Genomic DNA, 21151 nt, shown 5'->3' on the forward strand with positions numbered 1-21151 from the left:
GAAACTGAGGGCCACAGACTGAAGAGGGGTGGGGCTTGTCTAGAGACTGGGCCCAAATGACGCGGGAGGAATCTCAAACAGTCACAACCACTTAGAAATCATCTCCCCCACCCCCAGCTCCACATTTGCACCAAAGCAGGGGCGCCTCTGTGGCTCAGTAGGTTAAGCCTCTGCCTTCGGCTCAGGTCATGATCTTGCAGTTCTTGAGTTCGAGCTCCACATCGGGCTTTCTGCTGTCAGCCTGTCAGCACAGAGCCCGCTTCGCATCCTCTGTCTCCCTTTGCTTTTCCCCCGCTTGCACTCTCCCCCCGCCCCCCCGCAAAAAAAAAAAAAAAAAATAGAGGGGGGGAACCAAAGCCAAGAGGGAACATAACTGTCCCAAAGTCACAAAGCTGCTGGGGGTAGGGCTGTCAGACAAAATACAGGATGTCCGGTTAAATATGACTTTTAGAGAAACTGAATAATTTCTTAGGATAAGTATATCCCAAATATAGCATGGGACATACTTATACCAAAAAGCCATTTGCTGTTTCATCTGAAATTCGTACTTGCCGAGGCATCCTGTATGTTTTTTGGCTAAATCTGGCAACCTTGTCAGGGGTGAAATGAAGACCTAGGATAACGACTGTATGACACGGGCACTTATTCTAAGTGACGGGCAATGCTGGATGTCCCTTTCACGGATGAGGACACTGCTGCTTAGGGAGGTTAGGTAGTTTGCATGAGTGTCCTCAGCAAGTGTCAGCTGGCTGCCCTCGCCAGCTTCCCTGGGATGCCCTGCCTTAGGACCCAGGTCTGACCAAATCCCTCGGTGTCTTCAGCCGGGCTCCTGGAGGCGTCTTGTGACCTCCCACCCTCTCTGTCTCCAGCTTCTAGGACCCTCTGCCCTCACTGCCATCGCTGTCTTCCTGAGCCTCCTCCCTCTGAATTTCTTCATCACCAAGAAGAGGAAACAGCATCAGGTCTGACATTTGGGAGAAGGGACACACTGGGCGGCAAGCGGGGCGGGGAGCCTGCAGGTCACAGGACTGTCGCTGGTGCAGGTACGGGGAGATGAGGAGGCGACGGAGGGCCTGGTGGCATGAGCCTTTCTGGTCACTCAGAGCCCTGCCTTCCTCCCGGTGCCCCCAGCCCCGTGGATGGCTGTCACACGCCTCCAGCGTCTGGGCCACAAGCCAACCATGGGTCAACTCGGACGCCTCTCTTGTTTTCACACACCGTCCCTCAGCAGATGCATCCAGAATGTTGGCCCAGTCTCACCCTCACTGGGTGCTCGTGCTCCTGCCCTCGTCATCCCTCTCTGCTCAGAACCACAGTGGCTCGCGTGTCCCCGAGAGTCAGAGCCGAGACCCTTGGTGGGCAGCCGTGATCTGGCCTCACCTCCTGCCCCTCTGCCCTGGCTCACCCCACTCCCCCTCTGCCCTCCCCTGACCCTCAAGCTCCAACCCCACTCCCCCTCTGCCCTCCCCTGACCCTCAAGCTCCAACCCCACTCCCCCTCTGCCCTCCCCTGACCCTCAAGCTCCAACCCCACTCCCCCTCTGCCCTCCCCGACCCTCAAGCCCCACTCAGGGCCTTTGCTCCTATGGTGCTCTCTGCCTGGAACACCTTCACCCCCAGACATCCCTGACCCCCCCACCCCAACCCCTCACAGACCCCCGGTTACAGCAGCAACACGCCCCTCCCCTCCATATGCATCTGTTCAGCAACTTGGCCTGCCCGTTTGCCAGATGCACCTGGCTCCTCTCTCTCTTTGGACTGAAAGCTTCCCGGCAGCAGGGAATATGCACTGATGCAGTCTCAGCTTCTAGAACAGTGCTTGGCACTCAGGAGGAGGGAGGGAGGGAGGAAGAAAGGTCTCACATAGACTGTTTCTCTAGCCTCCTGTTTGGCCTCCTCTAAGACACTGTCCACACCTGCCCCTGTGACAGTGCCCCTCCTTAGTGGGACACAGGGGCCCCCGACTTCTCTGCCTGACCCCCAAGTCCCAATGTGGTGCAGCCCACCTCCCTCCTGTAGCCCCCCCACCCCCATCCTCTCTGACCACGCTGCCTGCCTCTGGGTTGTGCTGTCCCCTCCGCCTTCCTTCATCCACCTCACCTGCCCATTTGCACACCCAACACCTGCTCATCGTAGCTCACGGTCACTCCCACCTCCAGGAAGCCTTCCCTGTGGCACCACACCCAGGCTGGTTCAGGGCTCCGCCTCTCCCACCTCCTCCCTGGTCTGTGGGAGCTTCCCATCATCTCTGGCCCACAATGAGGGCAGAAGCTGGGGGACAGGAGGGAGAAGGCACCTGTGGGGGTCCAGGTACAAGATGACAGTGACTTGGGCCAGGACTGTGGGGACAGCGATACTGAGAGGCAGACAGCCTGGGGCCTGCTGTGGAATCAAGGGCACTTGCTGAAGGTGGGGTGTGATGGTTTGGGGGAAGGAGAATTCTAGACGTTTCCCTGACCTCTTCCCCTCTTCTTCCCTCTGGTACCAGGAGGAGCACATGAGGCAGAAAGATTCTCGGGCACGGCTCACCAGCTGCGTCATCAGGAACATGAAGATGGTCAAGTCCCACGGCTGGGAGGGAGCCTTTCTAGAAAGAGTCCTGCACATCCGGGGCCAGGAGCTGGGTGCCTTGAGGACCTCCAGCCTCCTCTTCTCTGTGTCTCTGGTGTCCTTCCAAGTGTCCACATTTCTGGTGAGGTCACTCTGATCTCTCTGCAGAGCATGGACGGAGGGAGGGAATCCTGGGGAGGGGATGAGGCAGGCAGAACTCCCCCCTCCGCGCCCCCCCAGATCCTGGAGCCTTTCTTTGCAGACCACGCTGTCCGTTCAAACATACCTTTCCTGGATCCTTCCCAGTCAGGGATCCTTGGTTTGTGCTGAGTTAGCTGATTCTGAAGCTGGTAGTGGCTAACAAGGTCTGTCATTCTCCTGTAGAAGGTTCCAGCATCTGAACTGTTGCTACTTCTGGCATGGGGAGGGGGCAACAGGGGCAGGTTCTGCTCAGGTAGCACCCCCGGTCCACACTGATGCCGGCTGTCAGATGGCTGCAGGGGCCCCCCTTCCCCACATCCACACACACTGGGCACCGTCCTGTCCTCCAATTTATTTCACAAACTGCTGCAGGATTAGCCTTCCTAAAGCACGGCCAGCCGTGACTTCAGTCCATGCGGGGTTGCAAACAAACCTACGGTAGCTCACTGCTGCATAAATAAATAATCCAAACTTCATAAAATATTCAAGGCTGGTGGCAGGTGGGTCTTAATCACTTATTTCCAGAAGGATTAGATCCCCCTCCCCCCCACCCCCCCACCAGGGACAATCTGGAGTTACCAACACTGTCATCGCTGAGAAACACAAGTAGCATTGCTTACAGCCATGAGAGCTCCCCGGGTAGGGTCACTGAGTCACCATCACACCGAGCGACCATCACAGTGGGCATCATGTAGAGTGGTCAGCACACTAAGGGACCATCATATCGTCACCACGTGGCACCTGGAAGTGAACTACCCCCTCGTGACATCTAGAGCCACAAATGCCACCAACCCCCAAGGTTCTCGAGCGCTGCTGATACGTGCAACTTCAGGGTCATCTCCAAGAATTTCTAGACTCACAAGTCCCACCCATGCCTAGAACGCCCCCAAACCCTACCCAGACCGAATGCTGCAGTGTCCCCAGATGCCTGGAACCAAGAGTTTCTGGTCCTAGAACAGGGATTGCACACACACCTCCTTTCACTAATACGGTTATATTTTTTCAGAGAAACACAGCTTTGTGAACCAGGAGTGAGAACTGGGGCGGGTAGCAGAATTTAGGGTGAGAACCAGACGGGCGGGAACATTCCAACGTGGCAAGGCTTGGCCAAACAGGCCCCTGGCGACGCCTGCTCAGGTTCCCGGGTTGTGCCCTCAGCTCATTGTCACTGCCCGTGTGTCCCCAGGTCGCACTGGCGGTGTTTGCTGTTCATTCGCTGGTGGCTGAGGAGAATGCCATGGACGCTGAGAAAGCTTTTGTGACTCTCGTGGTTCTCAATATCCTCAACAAGGCTCAGGGTTTCCTGCCCTTCTCCATCGACTCCGTGGTCCGGGTGAGGCGTGGGGCGGGGAGGCCATCTGGGCAGAGACCCGCAGGGGTGTAGCAGGCAGTGCCCTGCCTCTGTGCATCCCCACACTGCCCACAGGACTGACGGGGGAGGGAGGGAGATGCCGGGAGGGGCAGAGGATACAAGGAACGGGCAGCAATCACTGTTCTCTTATTATGTAAAGTGTTTTTATTTCCATTCTCTTCCCTGTCTCTGCTCACACTGTGCCACCTTGGTGTGGTAGAAATGAGAGCAAGTTGCCTCGCTGAGACATCCCTATTTAAATTTTTTTTTTTTTGATGTTTTAACTTATTCTTGAGACAGAGAAAAAGTGCATATTGGGGACGGGCAGAGGGAGAAAGGAAGACAGAGAATCCCAAGCAGGCTCTGCACTGTTCGCAGAGAGCCTGATGCAAGGCTTGAACTCACAAGCCACCAGATCACAACCTGAGCTGAAGCTGAACGCTTAAGTGACTGATTCACCCAGGCGCCCTGAGGTGTCCCTATTCAAATGCCGCCTCCTTAGTTCCCAGAGATGGTTTTAGGGCTGAGAGCAGAGAGGGTTCCCCTAGGTGGACAGAGTCTGGAACCATTTCCAATAATGGTCTGATGACCCCCTTGGAAAAGCCACCATCTCCTTCTGGGGTCTGATCTGCAGAATGGCAGCCCAAGTGTCCCTACTATGCTAATTAGGGGTGAGGAGACGGGAGGTCACCACCGTCATCGTCGTCCCCACCTCTGTGTGCACAGTTTCCCGTGACCTGGAAAGCCTTGCGCTAAAGCTTTGCAAATGTATCAGGCTTGGGAGACCGGAAGGTTTTCCACATCCCGAGGCACCAGGCACCTGAAGCCCGAGTTCGCTTTTTGCTCTTGGGGCACCAGTGACCTGAGGCTTTGGTTTCCCCAGGCCCGGGTGTCCTTGGACCGTCTGGCCGCCTTCCTCTGCCTAGAAGAAGTTGACCCTGGGGCTGTGGACTCAAGTCCCTCCAGACGCTGTGAGTGCGGAGTTCAGCAGGAGGGGGATGGGAGGGATAAGAGGAGTGGTTCCCGCAGTCCATCGACCAAAAGCCAGGGTCCCAGCTGGGGCCGCTGGTGACAGGATGGCACGCGCAGATGAGGTCACCAGCCATGTAACGTGGAAACGGGCACGGTGACACTTTCTGCCCGTCATTCAGTGGCTACCCGTGCCCACTGATGGTGCGTCAGTCTGGGTTACAGCAGCTAACCCTCTAACAGCCCAGGTCCTCGCCCTCGTGCGGGAAGTCCGGGGAGACAAACACGGTGATGTGTTCGTTGAGCTGGGAAATAAAGTCGGAGAGATTACGGGCACCCTTGTGTGATGAGGTTCTCCAAGCACGGGTTGTCTGGGTTTGCCCTCCAGCTGCTGGGGACACGTGCATCAGCGTGCACAATGGCACCTTCGCCTGGTCCCGAGAAGGCACCCTCTGCCTGCGCAGGTACAGCATGGCTTCTCCGCAAACTGCCTTCCCGGGGTCGGGAGGACGATGTGAAAGCCGCCGCGGTGTCCTGTGTGAGAGACGGTGCAGGCTTCCCGCGGGGCATGGTGGGGGGAGAGGGGCTGGAGGGCAGGCTCACCCACGCTGCTGTTGTCAGGGAGGTTGGGACCAGCCCTGGCAGAGAGTTTGGGGAAAGCAAGACTCCTGGGGGTGGCAGAACAGTGAATCAGCCTCGCCGGTCGGGGAGGGAACATCTCCCTGCTCCCCGCTCCCCACGCTGGCCAAGATGACACCAAGGGAGGCCTAGCTGAGAGGCCCCCCAAGACCCCGTCAGCCATATCTGCGTCTCTCTCTCCTCTGTTAGCTCCCAGGTCATTGCCACCTGCAGCCCCCACTTTCGGTGGGGTCTTTGTGGCAGAAAACCCCAGCCAGCCCCAAAACTCTATAAGAAGGGAAAGAAAATATCCTGGGCGGTATTCACGTCGATTGCCACTCACTCCCCTTGTAGTATTTATTAAACGCTTGCTATGTGCCAGCCCCTGCTGTAGGCTCTGGGGACAGAGTGAAGGAAACGCGCAAGGGCCCTGCTTTCTTGGGGCCGACGTGATGGGGGCACACAAATGAGAAAGGGTAAGGGTGTGATGTCGAGGGAGGGGCATGTGTAGTGAGGTCATAATAAAGAGAAGGAATGAGCCCTGCGGGTGTCTGGAAGAAGAGCTTTCCAGTGGTAGGGACAGCGAGTACAAAGGTCCTGAGGCAGGAGTGTGCCTAGACCAAGGTTTCTCCACGTCAGCACTATTGACATTGAGGACCGCAGAATTCTTTGTCGTAGGGGCTGTGCTATGCATTGGAGGATGGTTAGCAGGACCCCCAGTATCTGCCCACTAGCTTCTAGCAGCAACCACCCACCAGGTGTGACAAATGACACTTGGGGAGGGGCACAGTCCCTCCTACTTGAGAACCACTGTCCTACTGTCTTTGAGAAGAAGCAGGAGGTCAGCGTGGCTGAGGCCGAGTGGCTAAGGGACAGAGCAGTGGGAGGTCGGACGTACTTTGTGAATTGTCGGGACGCTTTACCTTTTATCCTGAGTGAATTGGGAACCGCACCATGATCCCACTTTTAACGGGTTTTAACGGAACCTTCTGGCCACGGGGTGGAAGATGGGCTACAGCACATGAGCAGGGGTGGAGGGCAAGGACAGAAGCAGGGAGAGTGGTGAAGAGCCTACTGTAATACCCTGGACAAAAGGCAAGGCTGGTTAGACCCTCCTGCCACAATAAACTGAGTGTGTGTGTGTGTGTGTGTGTGTGTGTGTGCATATGTGCAAGCAGCTGTGTGCACGCACGTGTGCACATGCAGGCATGAGCGTGTGTGCACTAGAACGTGTGCGTGAATGTGTGTGCACTTGTGCATACATGTGAGTGTGCATGCACACGTCTGTGGCTGCACATGTGTGTGGTACGTGTGGTATGCCTAAGGGTGGGCGTTTGTATGACTGCAGGAGTGTGCATGAGTGTGCGGTGTAATGCACGTGTGTGCTTGTGTGACGGCACGTGTGTGTGTGCATGTGCACCTGTGTGGGGCAAGGTGGCCGCTTAAATAGCCGGACAAGGACTGTGAGAGAGAAGGACAGCTCCACGCTTACCCACAGTGACCTCTGCATGAGTCGCCAACAGGAAAGGCTGGCTCTGTCCGGGGTTCACCAATTCCACGCGGACTCAGGCTGGGCCCTGCCCAGGGACATATCTCCCCTCCTGTGTTGCCAGGATAAACCTCACTGTGCCCCAGGGTCATCTGCTGGCGGTTGTTGGTACAGTGGGAGCAGGGAAGTCCTCTCTGCTCTCTGCCCTCCTTGGGGAGCTGTCAAAGGTGGAGGGATCGGTGACCATCAAGGTGAGGCTGCCCCCTGCCTGTCACAATGTCCCTCTCCCCACCTCCCTCCCGGTCCCCCCCACTCCTTTCCCCTCCTCCCCTCTCCCGCTCACTCCTCTCTGCTCCTCCCCGCTCCTCCTACTTCCCCCAAATCGCTCCTACCTCCATCCCTATCTGCCTTTTGATAGCCGAAGTGAGTTGTATTTTAGGGTTCCGTGGCTTACGTGCCCCAGGAGGCCTGGGTCCAGAACACATCCGTGGTCGAGAATGTGTGCTTCAGGCAGGAGCTGGACCCGATGTGGCTGGAGAGGGTCCTGGAGGCCTGTGCCCTGTGGCCAGACGTGTGCAGCTTCCCTGCAGGGGTCCACACCATAATTGGGGAGCAGGTGAGGGTCTCGGGGCCTTCTTGTGGCAGGAAGGCATCGGAGCTCTGGGCCATTTGTCTCCCTGGCATGTGGGCCGTGTGGTGGGAGGGACAAAGAGGACACAAGGAAGCAGCAAAGTGGGACAGACGAAGCGAGTTTAGTTCAGGGCGAAACATGTAATAAGTGCTCAATAAATAGTTGTTAACGAGTGAATGATTGAAAATAGAGACCAAGGCAGAGACCTGTGGCAGGGTTTGGAGGCGAGGGCTCTCAGCGACTAGGAGTGAGGAGACCTGGGCTCTTGTCCTGCCCTGCCCTGCTTTTCTGGGTGACATTGGTCAAATAGCTTTTCCTTTCTGGGCTTCACCAAAGGGTCTGGGGCAGAGATGTCCAATAGACAGGATATATGCATCTGGAGCTACAGATTGGGCAGGGGTCAGCAAACGATGACCCACAGGTCAAGTCCAGTCCATCATGTGTTTTTGTAAATGAGGTCTTAAGGGAATACAGTGACGCCCATTCATTTAATGGCGGTCCATGGCTGCTTTTGCATGACAGGAGCAGAGACCAGGGTTAACATAGTTACTGTCTGGCCCCTTACAGAAAAAGTTTGCTAGCCTCCAGATTAGGCAGTTGAGAGTGAAAAACTAGGAGCTGCCATTAAGGAAATGAGTGGGTTTCCAGAGAGAAGAGGAGAGGGCCCAGGACAGGGTCTGGAGGAGTCCCTGTGTGGCCTGAGCCGTAAAGAGCGGCTGACAAGGAGTGTCCAGGGAGGAGGATGGGTGTCCTGGAGGCCAAGGGAGGGTGTGTTCCAGAAAGAAGGAGTACTTGCTGCCCTCCCTCTGTGACCAGCTGTCACATCCTTAACCAGACATGTGCGCTCCCAAAACTTGCCCACCCCCATCCCCGGTGATGGGAGCTGCATCCCTCCAGAGCTCGGATCCCAAACCTTGGTAGCATTCTTGGTTCTCCTCTCTTTCATACACCCATACATCTAATCCATCAGCAAATCCCGTTGAGTCCACCTTCAAAGAGGACCCAGAGTGTCCTGGCATCATCCACCATCAATTCCCCCCTACGTGGCTGCCGTGCTTTCTTCTGTCGTCACGCCTGATAGCTTAAGCCCAGTGCGGCAGCCAAAGGGATTCTGTTCATGCCTAAGTCAGACCTCATCCTTTCTCTGCTTGGGAATCTTCCAAGGTCTTCCCATCTCTCAGAGTCAAAGCCAAAGTCCTGATAGTCCGCAACAAGTCTTCTCAAGGTTTGGCCCCACTCATCTCTCCAGCCCCATCCTATCATGCTCCCCCTTTCCTGTTTCACTCCAGCCATACATTGATCTCTGTATGTTCATTACACACCCAAAGCATGCTCCCACCCTGAGGTGCTCTTCTCTCTGCCAGGGATCCACGTGGTTCATCCCTCGCTCCCATCGGGTCTCAACCCAAACGTCCCCTTAGTGGAGAGGCTTTACCTGACTGCCACCCCCAGCACAGCAACCCTGTTCATGCTGGTACAACATACGCGCTAATTCTGCTTAATTCTTCATAGCACATAACATCTTCTGACAGGTGATAGATTTGACTTGTTTGTTTATTAATTACATGTCTCCCACCCTACCCTCATTAGAATGCAAGATCCATGAGAGTAGGGACTGGGTTTTGTTCATTATGGTATCCCCAGAGCCTAGGACACTGGGTGTAGCCATGTGGAACATATGAGTGGAGTGGAATGGAAGAAAGGAAGAGAAAAAGAAAAGGAGAGAGAGAGAGGAAGGAAGGAAAGAAAGAAAGAAAGAGAAAAAGAAAGAAAGAAAGGAAAGAAAGAGAAAGAAAGAAAGAAGAAGGAAAGAAAGAAAGAAAGAAAGAAAGAAAGAAAGAAAGAAAGAAAGAAAGAAAAAGAAAATAAGGTTGGGCAACCAGAGAAATGACCGGTGTCCTGAGGAAGGCGGTATCATGCGGGGGAGAAGTGAGAAGAGAAGCCAGACTCAAGGAGAAGTGAGCCGGAGGAGAGAAGGTCGCTTCCCCCAGACAGCTTGGCTGGAAGGGGAGAGGCGAGGCTGGGTGGAGGCTGGTGGGGACGCTGGTTCGAGAGCAAGTGTTCGAACCTGGGAGCTGGCCCTCACTCTGATGAGCATGACGTCCACCCAGGCCCCTGTTCCTCTCCTGTGGCCACAGGGCATGAATCTCTCCGGGGGCCAGAAGCAGCGACTGAGCCTGGCCCGGGCCGTGTATAGGAAGGCCGCTGTGTATCTGCTGGATGACCCCTTGGCGGCCCTGGATGCCCACGTCGGCCAGCAGGTCTTCAACCAGGTCATTGGGCCCAACGGGCTGCTCCAGGGAACAGTACGTTTGGGAAAACGTGTCAAAGTTCACAGGGCAAAGGCAGGGGAAGTCCTAACCCAACCCTCTCCTCAAGTCCAGTTTTCCTCTTTATAGTGGTCAGCTTTTGTCTGACAATGCTGCCTAACAAACACCCCCCCCGATCCCTGTGGCTTGCGACAGCAGTTATTTCTTGCTCATGGGTCCGCGGTTAAACTACTCCAGCCATACTCAGGTCCCCGGCCAGGTTCAGGGAAGCCCTGTGTCTTCTTGTTTCAAGACACAGGTTGAAGGAGCCCCTCTATTTCTCCACCGGAACATAGAGAGGGCGGGAGGGCAAGAAGGGGAGCTCCTCCCACACACGGCCCCAGGAAGCTGCCTGCCCCTGAGCCCCCAGCTCTGGATGACTGGTCAAACACACCAGTGTAACCTCTACCCCTTCTTTTCCCAGACACGGATTCTCGTGACCCACGCACTCCACGTCCTGCCCCAGGCTGATTGGATCGTGGTGCTGGAAGACGGAGCCATTGCAGAGATGGGTTCCTACCAGGAGCTTCTACGCAGGAAGGGGGCCCTGGTGGGCCTTCTGGATGCAGCCAGAAGGCCAGGAGATAGAGGAGATGGAGGTACGGGCTGGGCTTTGCTGGTTCTCTGTTGCCGGGATCCTGCCCCCCCTTGAGGAGAAGGCTCCAAGGATCCCACGGGCATGCCTGGAAGGCTCTGGCCACACCCTTCCTGGGAGCCCAGGCCTGGAAGCAGACAGCTCTCTGGAGAGGCCACCCAACCCCCCAGTTAGAGCAAGCGACACCTTCTGTGAGCCAAGGAGAGTGCTAAGTGCCTCCATCTACATTATTTCATTGGATCTGCCTTATGAGGCATGTGTCATTTTGGTTGCCATCTTACTAATGAACAAACTGGGGCAAAGGCAAGTACTTTTTCTGAGGTCACGACATTAGAACTTGGGTGTGTTCAAATCTGGAGTGTTCAAGTCCTAACTGCTGCAGAGGCTGAGCAAATGGTCATTTGGTGGCTAGAGGCCAGAAGGCCCATGACACGCCAGCTAGGGCTTCTAATAACCAGAAAATACCGTGCCTTCTGAAAAAACGATAACGCGTTGGAAATGACGTCACCGATCCAAGCTCACCCATAGTGGGTGATAAGGACCCCCATGGCACCTCACATACATTAGCTCATTTAATCATCGCGGTGCCTCTGTGAGGTCAGTGCTGTAATTATGTCCATTTAACAGGTGAGAAAACTGAGGCCCAGAAGTGAAGGAACTAGCCCAAGTTTACATGGCTTATAGGTGGCAGTGCTGGGATTTGAACCCAAGCAACTTGACTCCAGAGCATGTGCTTTTTCATCAGTAGGCTGTAGGCTGCTCCCCGCCCCCGGCTCTCCCCCAACCCCCACCACCATGGAAAAGCAAGGACCCACAGCCAGGTGTCCCCAGAAAAGGCTGTGCCTTTTCTGAAAACATCTGTTGCACAGAACAGGGGCTCACCCTGGTAAAAGTCCTAAGCGTCAACTCGCAGTATCATCATCCTGGAGCTCGAAGATGGGGCCTGCCCAACCTGGAGGATGGTCAGAGGCAGGGTCCTTCCTGAGGAAGGTGACCCCTGAGGTTGGGTGCGAGTTGCCTAGAAAAGAACATTCCAGGTACAAGAAACTGCTCATGCAAGGCTGTCGGGGGACACCGGAGAGGTTTGCCATGTGCAGTGTTTGCTACTGTTTTCCAGCCCCAAGTTCATAGCAGGTGCGCAATTATATTTGCTAAGTGAATGAGCACACGAATGAGTGATTCAATGAGTAATGGTCCCAGAAGAACCCAGGGAGGATTGAGAGACGTTGCAGGAGCCAGATCATGGGAAACAGATGCTCAGACAAGTTAAGGCCATACAGCCGGTGGGTGTCAATGCCCACGTTTGCACCCCGATTACTGGCCCCCCATCACACGACAAGACTCCTTTGACCTTGCAGAAACAGAACTCAGGACTGATGCCAAGGACCCCAGAGACCCTGCCGGAAGTGGGAGGCCCGAGGGTGGACCCGAGAGGTGAGTCCGCCGTGGTGCTGAGCGTGGGGAGGGCGCAGGCTGAGGCTGTAAGAGCATTGCTGGGTCAGCACCCGCAGCGTGGGCAGGTCAGGGCAGCCAGAACCATTCTGGACCTCACAGCCGCTGAGTGCCTGCTCTGGAGGCAAGACCAGCCGAAAGCTGTTTGATCTTCAATGGGCCAAAGTGGTTAAGTCCTCATGTGGCCAGTTCATAGCAGGACCAGTTTGCCCTCAAATATGATGAATGCCCTAAAGTTTGTTAGGTTGTCTCATTGCCAGAGAGGGGCAGGGCTGGTGCCAGAGAAAGATCCTCGCCATAGTTGTTAATGATGTGCCCAGCCCTGTCGTTCGTCATGCTTTTTCAGGCTTGCTACACAAAGGGCTTGAGTCTACACGCGTGGGATCACTTGTTACAGGCCAGAACACACGTGTGGGCGTTCACCACGAGGCCTGCTGTCCCCTCGTCCCCAGCCCCTTCTAGACAGGCCATAGCTGGACTCATTGTGGGGCTGTCTGCAGCCCTGGAACCTTGCCACCTGGTACTCGCCCTTTTTATGGAAAGTGACTTTGTCAACAGCAGACCACTGGGCAGTGGACACAGGGCAAGCTTAGGTGACAATTGTTGGGGGACTCCTAGGGTACTGTGAGGGTCCTTGGTCCCTGGGGAATGTAGAGGCTGAGCACAGCTCCTCTCCATGCCAGGTAGCCACCCCGAGCACTCCTGGGTCTTACACTGGGCAATCCCACTTGTCCTCACTGTGCACAATAATCCCAAGATCAGATAGATGATATAGGCAGGTAGGCAGGTAGGCAGAGAGAGAGAGATAGATAGATGACAGATTGATGAATGATGGATGAGTAGATTGATTGGTAGCTAGACAGACCGACATAGACTAACCCCATTTTACAGCTGAGGAAACTGAGGCACAGACAGGATAAGTCAGCTGCCCACGGTTTCACAGTCACCAGATGGCAATTCACATTTAAGTTTAAGGCAGCCCCCTCATCCACAGATGAAAGGAAGATACAAGAAGTCCTCAACATTTGAATTGCACAAAACTGACCCTCTTCCAAGGTGGACTAACAGATCTGAGGGTAAATAGCAGGGGCAAAATGACCGTAGCAATGCTTAGGCCAAAAGGAAAACTCTGAAAAACAGGTCCCAAAGTTGAGTAAATAAGTTCATTCAATGAAACAGCATCGGGAGAACAGGCTTGCTCGCCTCTGGGGAAGGAGATGGCATTTAGCTGGGCACCGTGGAGGGAGGACGGAGCGTGATGCCCCGTGGTGCTCCATACGCTGGTTGTATGAGTGAGCGAAGGAATGAATGAGTGAAGAGTGTATGTCAGAGGTCACCGGCTCCCAGTGGCCATGAGGGTTGGGTGCGCACACACCCCCTGGACAGAGACGCTGACTTGTCTTCATTTCCTCTCAGTGACAGGTCCATGAAGTTGTTGGTCTCTGAGAAGGACAGAGTCGCTTCAGAGGCCCAGCCAGGGGCTCCCCTGGATGATCCAGAGTGCGCAGGATGGTCAACAGGAGAGGATGGCATCCAGTATGGCAGGGTAACCACCAGCTGCTCCCTCTCCTCTACGTCCGCTGCTACAGCTACACACTCCCCGGGGCTCAAGACCTCCCATCAGATACAGTGCTGGGCAGAGAGGCGGGGGGGAGACTCACTTTACTGGACACCTACTGTGTGCCACGTTGGACTCTGGACACTTCACGTTTCTTAATGCTCACAACCACCCCAAAATTAGATGGTGACAGCTCCATTTTAGAAACGAAGAAACTGAGGTCTTAAAGAGTTTGTCTGCGTTCTCAGAGCTAGCAAGGGACTTAAATCAAGGTTGCTCAGAGCAAGCAACCTGGGACTTAAATCTAGGTCAGTCAGAATCTAAAGTTTGTACTATTTCATTTCTTCTATGATGCTTTGTCCACCCCTCCTTTCACCTACCTACTTTTTCATTCCTCTGTCTGCCTACTTTTCCATTTATTCACCACCCACCCCATCCATCCTACTCATCCATCCAGCCACCTACCCATCTACTCACTCATCTATCCATCTCACCTACCCTCTCACCCATTCACTCATCCAGCCATTCATCCATCCACCCACCCATCCATCTACCCATCTTCCATCCATCCATCCACCCACTTATCCACTCACCCATCCATCTACCCATCTTCCACCTATTCATCCTTCCACCCACTTATCCATCCATCTACCCACTCATCCATCTACCCATCTTCCATCCATCCATTCATCCATCCACTTATCCACCCACCCATCCATCTACCCACCTTCCATCTATCTACTCATCCACCCACTTATCCATCTATCCATCCATCCACTCCCTTATCCATCTATCCATCCATCCACCCACTTTTCCACCCATCCATCTACCCACCTTCCATCTATTCATCCATCCACCTGCTTATCCACCCATCCATCCATCTACCCATCTTCCATCCATCCATCCATCCACCCACGCATCCACCCACCCACTTTTCCACCCATCCATCTACCCACCTTCCATCTATCCACCCATCCACCCACCCATCCATCTACCCACCTTCCATCTGTCCACTCATCCACCCACTTATCCCTCTATCCATCCATCCACCCACTTAACCATCCAGAATCCATCCATCCACTCATCTATTCATCTGCTCTTCTATAGACTCACTCATTTATTTATCCATCCACCCATCTACCCTTTCATTCACTCAACTACCCATCATCCCACCCAACCATCCACCTACTCATCCACCCAAAAAACATTTACAGAACCCCCACTACATGCAGGCAATGTCTCTACTTTGGTGGATGTTGCACACTAGTGGGGGGAGACAGTCAGCAAATAATTAGGCTAATGAGCAAGGTAATATCAGATAATGATAAAAAAAATAAAGAAGGGAAATGAGATGGAGACCAACCAACTGAGGGTCACAAGCCTGCTTGGATTAAGATGCCCTAATGGGTGATGCTCGAGCTGACCCCTAAAGTAAGGAACCAGCAGCTGACAGAGGAGGAGGGAGAGCATTCCAGGCAGAGGGAACAGCAGGTGCAAAGGCTCTGAGGTGGGAAGGAGTTTGGGGCACCAGAGAAAAGAAAGAAATCCCATGAGACCAGCAGATAGTGAGTAGGAGGTAAGGTCAGAGAGACAAACTAGAAGGTGAGAATTTCTTCTGAGAGCAAGAGAAAGCCATGAGCAGGCCAGCAGTAGCAAGATAGGGTCAGGATGATGTTTCCAGAAGTTCACTCTGGCTGCAGCCAGGTGAAGAACTTCAGATTTGTGGCAGCTGGACCTTAGCAGGTGTCTTAACCTCTTTGTGCCTTTCTTTCCTTATCTGTCAGGTGGGAGTTATGATGGGGGTAGACACACACGCCTGTCCGGTAGTATGTGTTCAATAAATCACTCCAAAGCCAGAAAGTGCCACAGCTTTAAAGCTCCCACTGGCCTTTGGAGGGTTCTGCAGAGGAAGGGGGTCTTGAGGCTAGGTGGGGCCTGTAGGAGAGCTGGTGCTCCAGGTGGTAGGAACCGAGAGAGCACAGGTAAGGTCTGCACCGTGGTTCCATCTGCCCTGTTGAGAGCCTCACCTGGTCTTTTCTTCTTTCCTTTCCCTCCGGGGCCTCTCTCTCCCCCCATTCCCCCTACCTGTGCTACAGGTGAGGGCCACCATGCACCTGACCTACCTACGGGCTGTGGGTGCCCCACTGTGCCTCTATGCACTGTTCCTCTTCCTCTGCCAGCAAGTGGCCTCCTTCTGCCGTGGCTACTGGCTGAGCCTGTGGGCCGACGACCCCACTGTGGACGGGCGACAGACCCAGGCGGCTCTGCGTGGCTGGATCTTCGGGCTCCTGGGCTGCCTCCAAGGTACCCCTTGCCCGCCTTCCTCACCCTCCACCCTCCCGGCCCCATCTGAGGTGCTCAGGGCTCCCTGGCCCACCCATCCCTGTCCTTTCTGGACATCTGTGCAAACATCCTGGGCCCAAGCGCAGACCTGCATCCTTTAGATAAGGCTGGAAGGAGTGGGGGGCAGGACACATCCCTCCTTTCCTGGGATCTTCAGAGTCTGTGCCAGACTCCTCAGCAAGTGCAGAACCTTGGCCCCCAGATGTTGGGGTAGCTGAGGACATGGGTGGGGACAGACCAACTGCAGTGGTTTGGATGGGCCAGAGACAGTTTGCCCCACCTCAGAAACGGAGTGAAGTCAGCCCCATTCCAGGCACATAGATGGGCATTGAGAGAAAGGGGGTATATTAGTTTCCTAGGGCTGACAGACATTACCACAAACTTGGTAGCTTAGAACAACAGAAACTTCATCTCTCAGCGTCCTGAAGCCAGCAGCCCAAAAACAAGCTGTCGGCAGGAGTGGTTCCTTCTGGAGGCTTTGAGGGAGCGACAGTCCCATGCCTGTCTCCTAGCTTCTGTTGGGGGTCTCCAATCCTTGGCTTGCATATGCCCCCATTCTGTGCCTCTGCCTTCATATCACCTTCGTCTCTGTCTCTGGATGTCTTCTCTTCTTGTAAGGACGGGAGCTATTGGATTTAGAAGGCATCCTAAATCCAGGGTGTTACCACCTTAAGATCTTTCACTGAAAACAGCCACAAAGACCGTGTTTCCAAATAAGGTCACATTCCGAGATTCCTGATGGACACGAGTTTGCAGGGTGGGGAGGCACACTGTTCAACCCACTGTGGGGTGGTTCCATCAGGGGATACTCAGGATGGCCAAAGCATAAGATGGCCATCATGGGGTAGTTGGGGGAGGGGGGTCTCGGCTCTCACGCTCTGACACCCGCTCTCTCCCCAGCCATTGGGCTGTTTGCCTCCATGGCCATGGTGCTCCTGGCAGGAATCCGGGCATCCAGACTGCTTTTCCAGAGGCTTCTGTGGGATGTGGTACAGTGTCCCATTGGCTTCTTTGAGCGGACGCCCATCGGGAACTTGCTGAATCGCTTCTCTAAGGAAACAGACACAGTAGATGTGGACATCCCAGACAAACTCCGGTCCTTGCTGATTTATGCCTTTGGACTGCTGGAGGTCAGCCTGGTGGTGACGGTGGCCACCCCTCTGGCTATTGTCGCCTTCCTGCCATTGCTGGTCCTCTATGCTGGGTTTCAGGTATGGAGAGATTGGGGAGGCCCCTGGAGCCAGCTCGGGTCACCTCAGCCAGTCTCTTGTCTCTGGACAGGATTCAGCATAAGAGGCTCTGCACAGTGGAAGAACCCCTAGAAGAATTCCCAGAGGCAGAGACACCACAGTTTACTTCTAACATCTATACTCAACACTGTCTCCCGAATGTCTGTGTCTAAGTTCTTAATATCTTACATTTTGTCCTGCTGCTGCTGAAATCAGCTTCCCGTTCTCCAATTATCTAGAAACCAAGGAGGCATTGCAAGGTCTCCAAGTGTTGTATTAGGCTTGACTCTTTCAGTTGCCAGAGCTGGAGACCAACTGAAATTAGCTTAAACAAAACGACAGAAATTAACGTCTTACGTCCCTAAAGCGCAATGAGCTGGTTATCACCAGGATGGGGTCACTCTCTCCATATCTTTGCTCAGGGGGTCTCAAAGTGCCATCTCAGACCAGCAGCGTCAGGACCACCTGGGAGCTAGTGAGAAATGCACGTTCTCAGGCCCCACCCAAGAACTACTGACTCTCAAGTCACGGTAGAAATGGAGCCCAGAAATGTGTGTTTCAGCAAACCCTCCAGATAATTCTGATGCATACTAATGTTTAAAAACCACTGGCTTTAGCTCTGCGTGGCCTGATTTTGGACACACTGTCTTTCTAGGGTCTGATGGGTCTGATGGCCCCTGACAACCCTATACTCACAGCATCCCACCTGAGCAAGTCCAACCCAAAGTAACTTTTACTCCAGCTCCACATTCATAGGTCAGTCCCAGGGAAGATTTGACTGGCCTGTTTGGGGGCTCGTGTTCCTCCCTGAGCAAATCACAGTGACCAGAGGGTTAGCACACTCTGACTGGCTAGGCTGCGTGAGGCTACGTCCTCCGTGATCGGGTCCCACGTTTGAACTCTACCCTCCACCTCCACTCCAGGTAATCAGAAATAGAAGAGAAAAAAACACGGTAGTCAGACAAAAACCACAGCCACCACTGTCTTCTCGATGTCTTCTTGACCTGGGGAGCGTCAGCTTAAGGGTCAGGCAGAGGTGGATTTGAATCCAGGCCCTGCCACTTGCTTGCTGGAGAGGCCTGGACCTGATCCCTCTGGGCCTCAGGTTTTCTCACCTGTAAACTGTGAAGGACACCAGTGCCCACCTCACATTAATAAATACTGTTTGTAAAGAGGCTGGCACACAGCCTGGCTGGTTGTTCAGCAGATGCATATCCTTCTGGCGGGCACACGGCTTGTGGCGTCAGAGCAAATAACCCCACGGATCATTTGGACATTGTTATGTTCCCAGCACCGGGCAGGTAACCTCCAGTTAAGTGAGCGGATTCCACTTGGCCGACTGCCTTCCTTGTCCTTTATGGTTTTGTTCCCACAGTGACTGGCCCTAAGTGAAGCAGTTGGCTTTAGGGCTGGGAATGAGACATTCACACTAGATGAGTGGTTTCTCAGTCCTGGCTGTACGTTAGAATCGCCCAGAAGGGTTTTGAAAACTACCAAGGCCAAGGTGGTACCACCAGAGATTCTGATTTAATAGTTCTGGGATGGGGCACTGGAGGGTTTTGCAGCTTCCTGGGTTCTTCTTTTTTAATTTTTTTCATGTTTTTTTATTTTTGAAGGAGAGAGAGACAGTATGAACAGGGGAGGGGCAGAGAGAGAGAGATAGGGAGACACAGAATCAGAAGCAGGCTCCAGGCTCTGAGCTGTCAGCACAGAGCCTGACGCGGGGCTTGAACTCGTGAACCACTAGATCATGACCTGAGCCGAAACCGGATGCTTAACTGACGGAGCCACCCAGGCGGCCCTCTGGGTTCTTCTTAAAAAGAACCATGTAACTCTGATTCCGCAGGGAAAATAGAGCCCAGAGAGGGGAATCAACTAGCCCAAGGTCCCACAGCAAGCTGGTAACAGAACCTGGTCTGAAACCCTGTACTTGAGGCTCCCTGTGCATCTCAAACTACCTCTCTGTGTCTGTGACTTCTCCCCTCCCCACCTGTCCCACTTCAGAGCCTGTACGTGGCCAGCTTATGCCAGCTCAGACGCCTCGAGTCAGCCAGGCACTCGTTCGTGTGTTCCCACGTGGCCGACACGTTCCAGGGCATCACAGTGGTCAGAGCCTTCCAGGCCCAGTGCCCCTTTGTGGCTCAGAATGACATGCACGTGGATGAAAGCCAGAGAGTCAGTTTCCCGCGGCTGGTGGCTGACAGGTAGGAAAAGCATGGGGGCAGGCAAGACCCTGCAAGACATCTGTGTTCCCAGAGAGTGAGACGTAGGGTCACGCTATGTGGCCAGAGAGATCAAGCGGCCTGCCCAAAGTCACACAGCAAGTCAGGGATAAAGCTGAAGCTATACCCCGTGGGTGCACTTGGCTCGTACCATGAGCAGATGGAGTCTGGCCTGAGGAGTCCTCAGCAGCAGGTGGACAGGAAGTACAGATGTCAGCAGAAGGGAAGAAGCCTCTGTTGCCAGGCCGCCGGACCAGCCTCTGTTGCCTTGGTGATAGAGCAGCTACGTAAGCATCCTCAGCCTCTTTTCATTACTAAGTAAGAATACTCAGGCTTTGAGCACAGACGGACACAGGCTCAAATCCCAGCTCTGCGACTTACCAGCTGGGTGACCTTGGGCAGGTTTCATACCTCTCTGAGCCTCGTTTGTCAAGGGGGATGTCACTTATGGGGTGGCTATAAGGATTAAATAAATACACTCAGAGCTAATGCTTGTAACATGCTTACTATATGCTCAGCACGGTACTGAGCGCTCTACACAGATTTGTTCTTTTAGTCCTAAAAACAAGTCATGAGGCCGAGACTGTTTTATGGATGATGAATCTTAGGCACAGAGAGATTTAGGAACTTGCCCAGGGCCGCACAGTGAATGTGGTGGAGTAAGGATCTGAATCCAGGTAATCTGGTGCCACAGTGTGGAGAGGGCCAAGCACACAGTAGGTGCTCAATAAATGTGAATCCTTTCTCCTTTATGCCCCAGGTCCCTGGCCAGCTGAGGCTATCAGGCCATGTGGCTGTGGGCAGCATCTCAATCCCATAAGCCTTCTGGGCAACCTGCCCTGCCTCTTCCTGGGGTCCTAGCCCAAGGAGGAAAGACCTTATGAACATTTAGAAAGCACCCGCGATGTGAAGGCCCGGTGATTTCCATGGTCTGTATGGCAGATCTCATTTAATCCTCTCATCTGTAAGGAGCCAGATTTTACTTCATTCCACAGACGGGTAAACTGGGCTTTCAAGAACAAAGGGACTCTCCCAAGAGCAGCTGTCTAGGAAGCAACTTATGTATTCATTTGCTGGTTGGTTTGTTGAAAACCACCATAACCTAGTGGAAAAGGTTCATGCTTCCTGGTATGCATCAGGGTGATGTGGCTTCTAAGACTTTCATGTGTGTGGACTCTGGCAAGTACCTAACTCTTCTGAGCCCCAGCGTCCTCATCTGTCAAATGGGGACAACAATACCCCGCTTTGTGGGGTTGTTAGAAGGACTAGATTCTCCGTGTAGTAAAGCCCAGAGATCCCTGAAGACAGATTCTTAAATTGGATCACTGTGTCCCCAGCACCTGCAGCAGACATGACACACAGTAGGTGGTCAATATGTTTGTTGAATGAATGAATGAATGAATGAATGAATGTTGGAGTAGGAATGCAAGAGAAGGAGGTGCCTATTTATCCACTCAGTTTATTATTCATTGAGCACCTACTACGTGCTGGGTCCTGTGCTAAGTACTGGGGACAGTCATGAACGAGACAGAGCTGCTGCCCTCACGGAGCTCACAATCTACTGATGGAGACTGATGGTCAAGGACTGACTAAATCGTTTAATTATTAAGAGTGGTAAGTGTTATGAAGGAAGTT

The 21151-nt window shown here is 53.8% G+C and overlaps 1 protein-coding gene and 1 long non-coding RNA gene across 3 annotated transcripts in view; one reads left to right on the forward strand and one right to left on the reverse strand.

Annotated features, from left to right (window-relative positions):
- Window positions 1–21151, forward strand: part of ABCC6 (ATP binding cassette subfamily C member 6) — a 51702-nt gene that overhangs the window by 21858 nt on the left and 8693 nt on the right. For both annotated transcript variants that reach the window (XM_042921382.1, XM_042921381.1), the window contains exons 11-24: window positions 870–962; window positions 2488–2691; window positions 3937–4083; window positions 4985–5072; window positions 5459–5534; window positions 7302–7428; window positions 7617–7793; window positions 9947–10114; window positions 10542–10716; window positions 12071–12146; window positions 13581–13710; window positions 15819–16026; window positions 16966–17276; window positions 19299–19498. In XM_042921382.1, coding sequence (XP_042777316.1) covers window positions 870–962; window positions 2488–2691; window positions 3937–4083; window positions 4985–5072; window positions 5459–5534; window positions 7302–7428; window positions 7617–7793; window positions 9947–10114; window positions 10542–10716; window positions 12071–12146; window positions 13581–13710; window positions 15819–16026; window positions 16966–17276; window positions 19299–19498 — 2180 coding nt within the window. The remainder of the gene's footprint in view (window positions 1–869; window positions 963–2487; window positions 2692–3936; window positions 4084–4984; window positions 5073–5458; window positions 5535–7301; window positions 7429–7616; window positions 7794–9946; window positions 10115–10541; window positions 10717–12070; window positions 12147–13580; window positions 13711–15818; window positions 16027–16965; window positions 17277–19298; window positions 19499–21151) is intronic.
- On the reverse strand, window positions 9950–20145 carry LOC122209501. The gene is made up of 3 exons (XR_006197641.1): window positions 19668–20145; window positions 11595–11730; window positions 9950–10099 (listed from the first exon to the last, which is right to left on the reverse strand). It is a non-coding gene; the product is annotated as an uncharacterized LOC122209501 (long non-coding RNA).

The sequence above is a fragment of the Panthera leo genome, chromosome E3, assembly GCF_018350215.1.
Source record: "Panthera leo isolate Ple1 chromosome E3, P.leo_Ple1_pat1.1, whole genome shotgun sequence".
Classification (NCBI taxonomy): Eukaryota; Metazoa; Chordata; class Mammalia; order Carnivora; family Felidae; genus Panthera; species Panthera leo.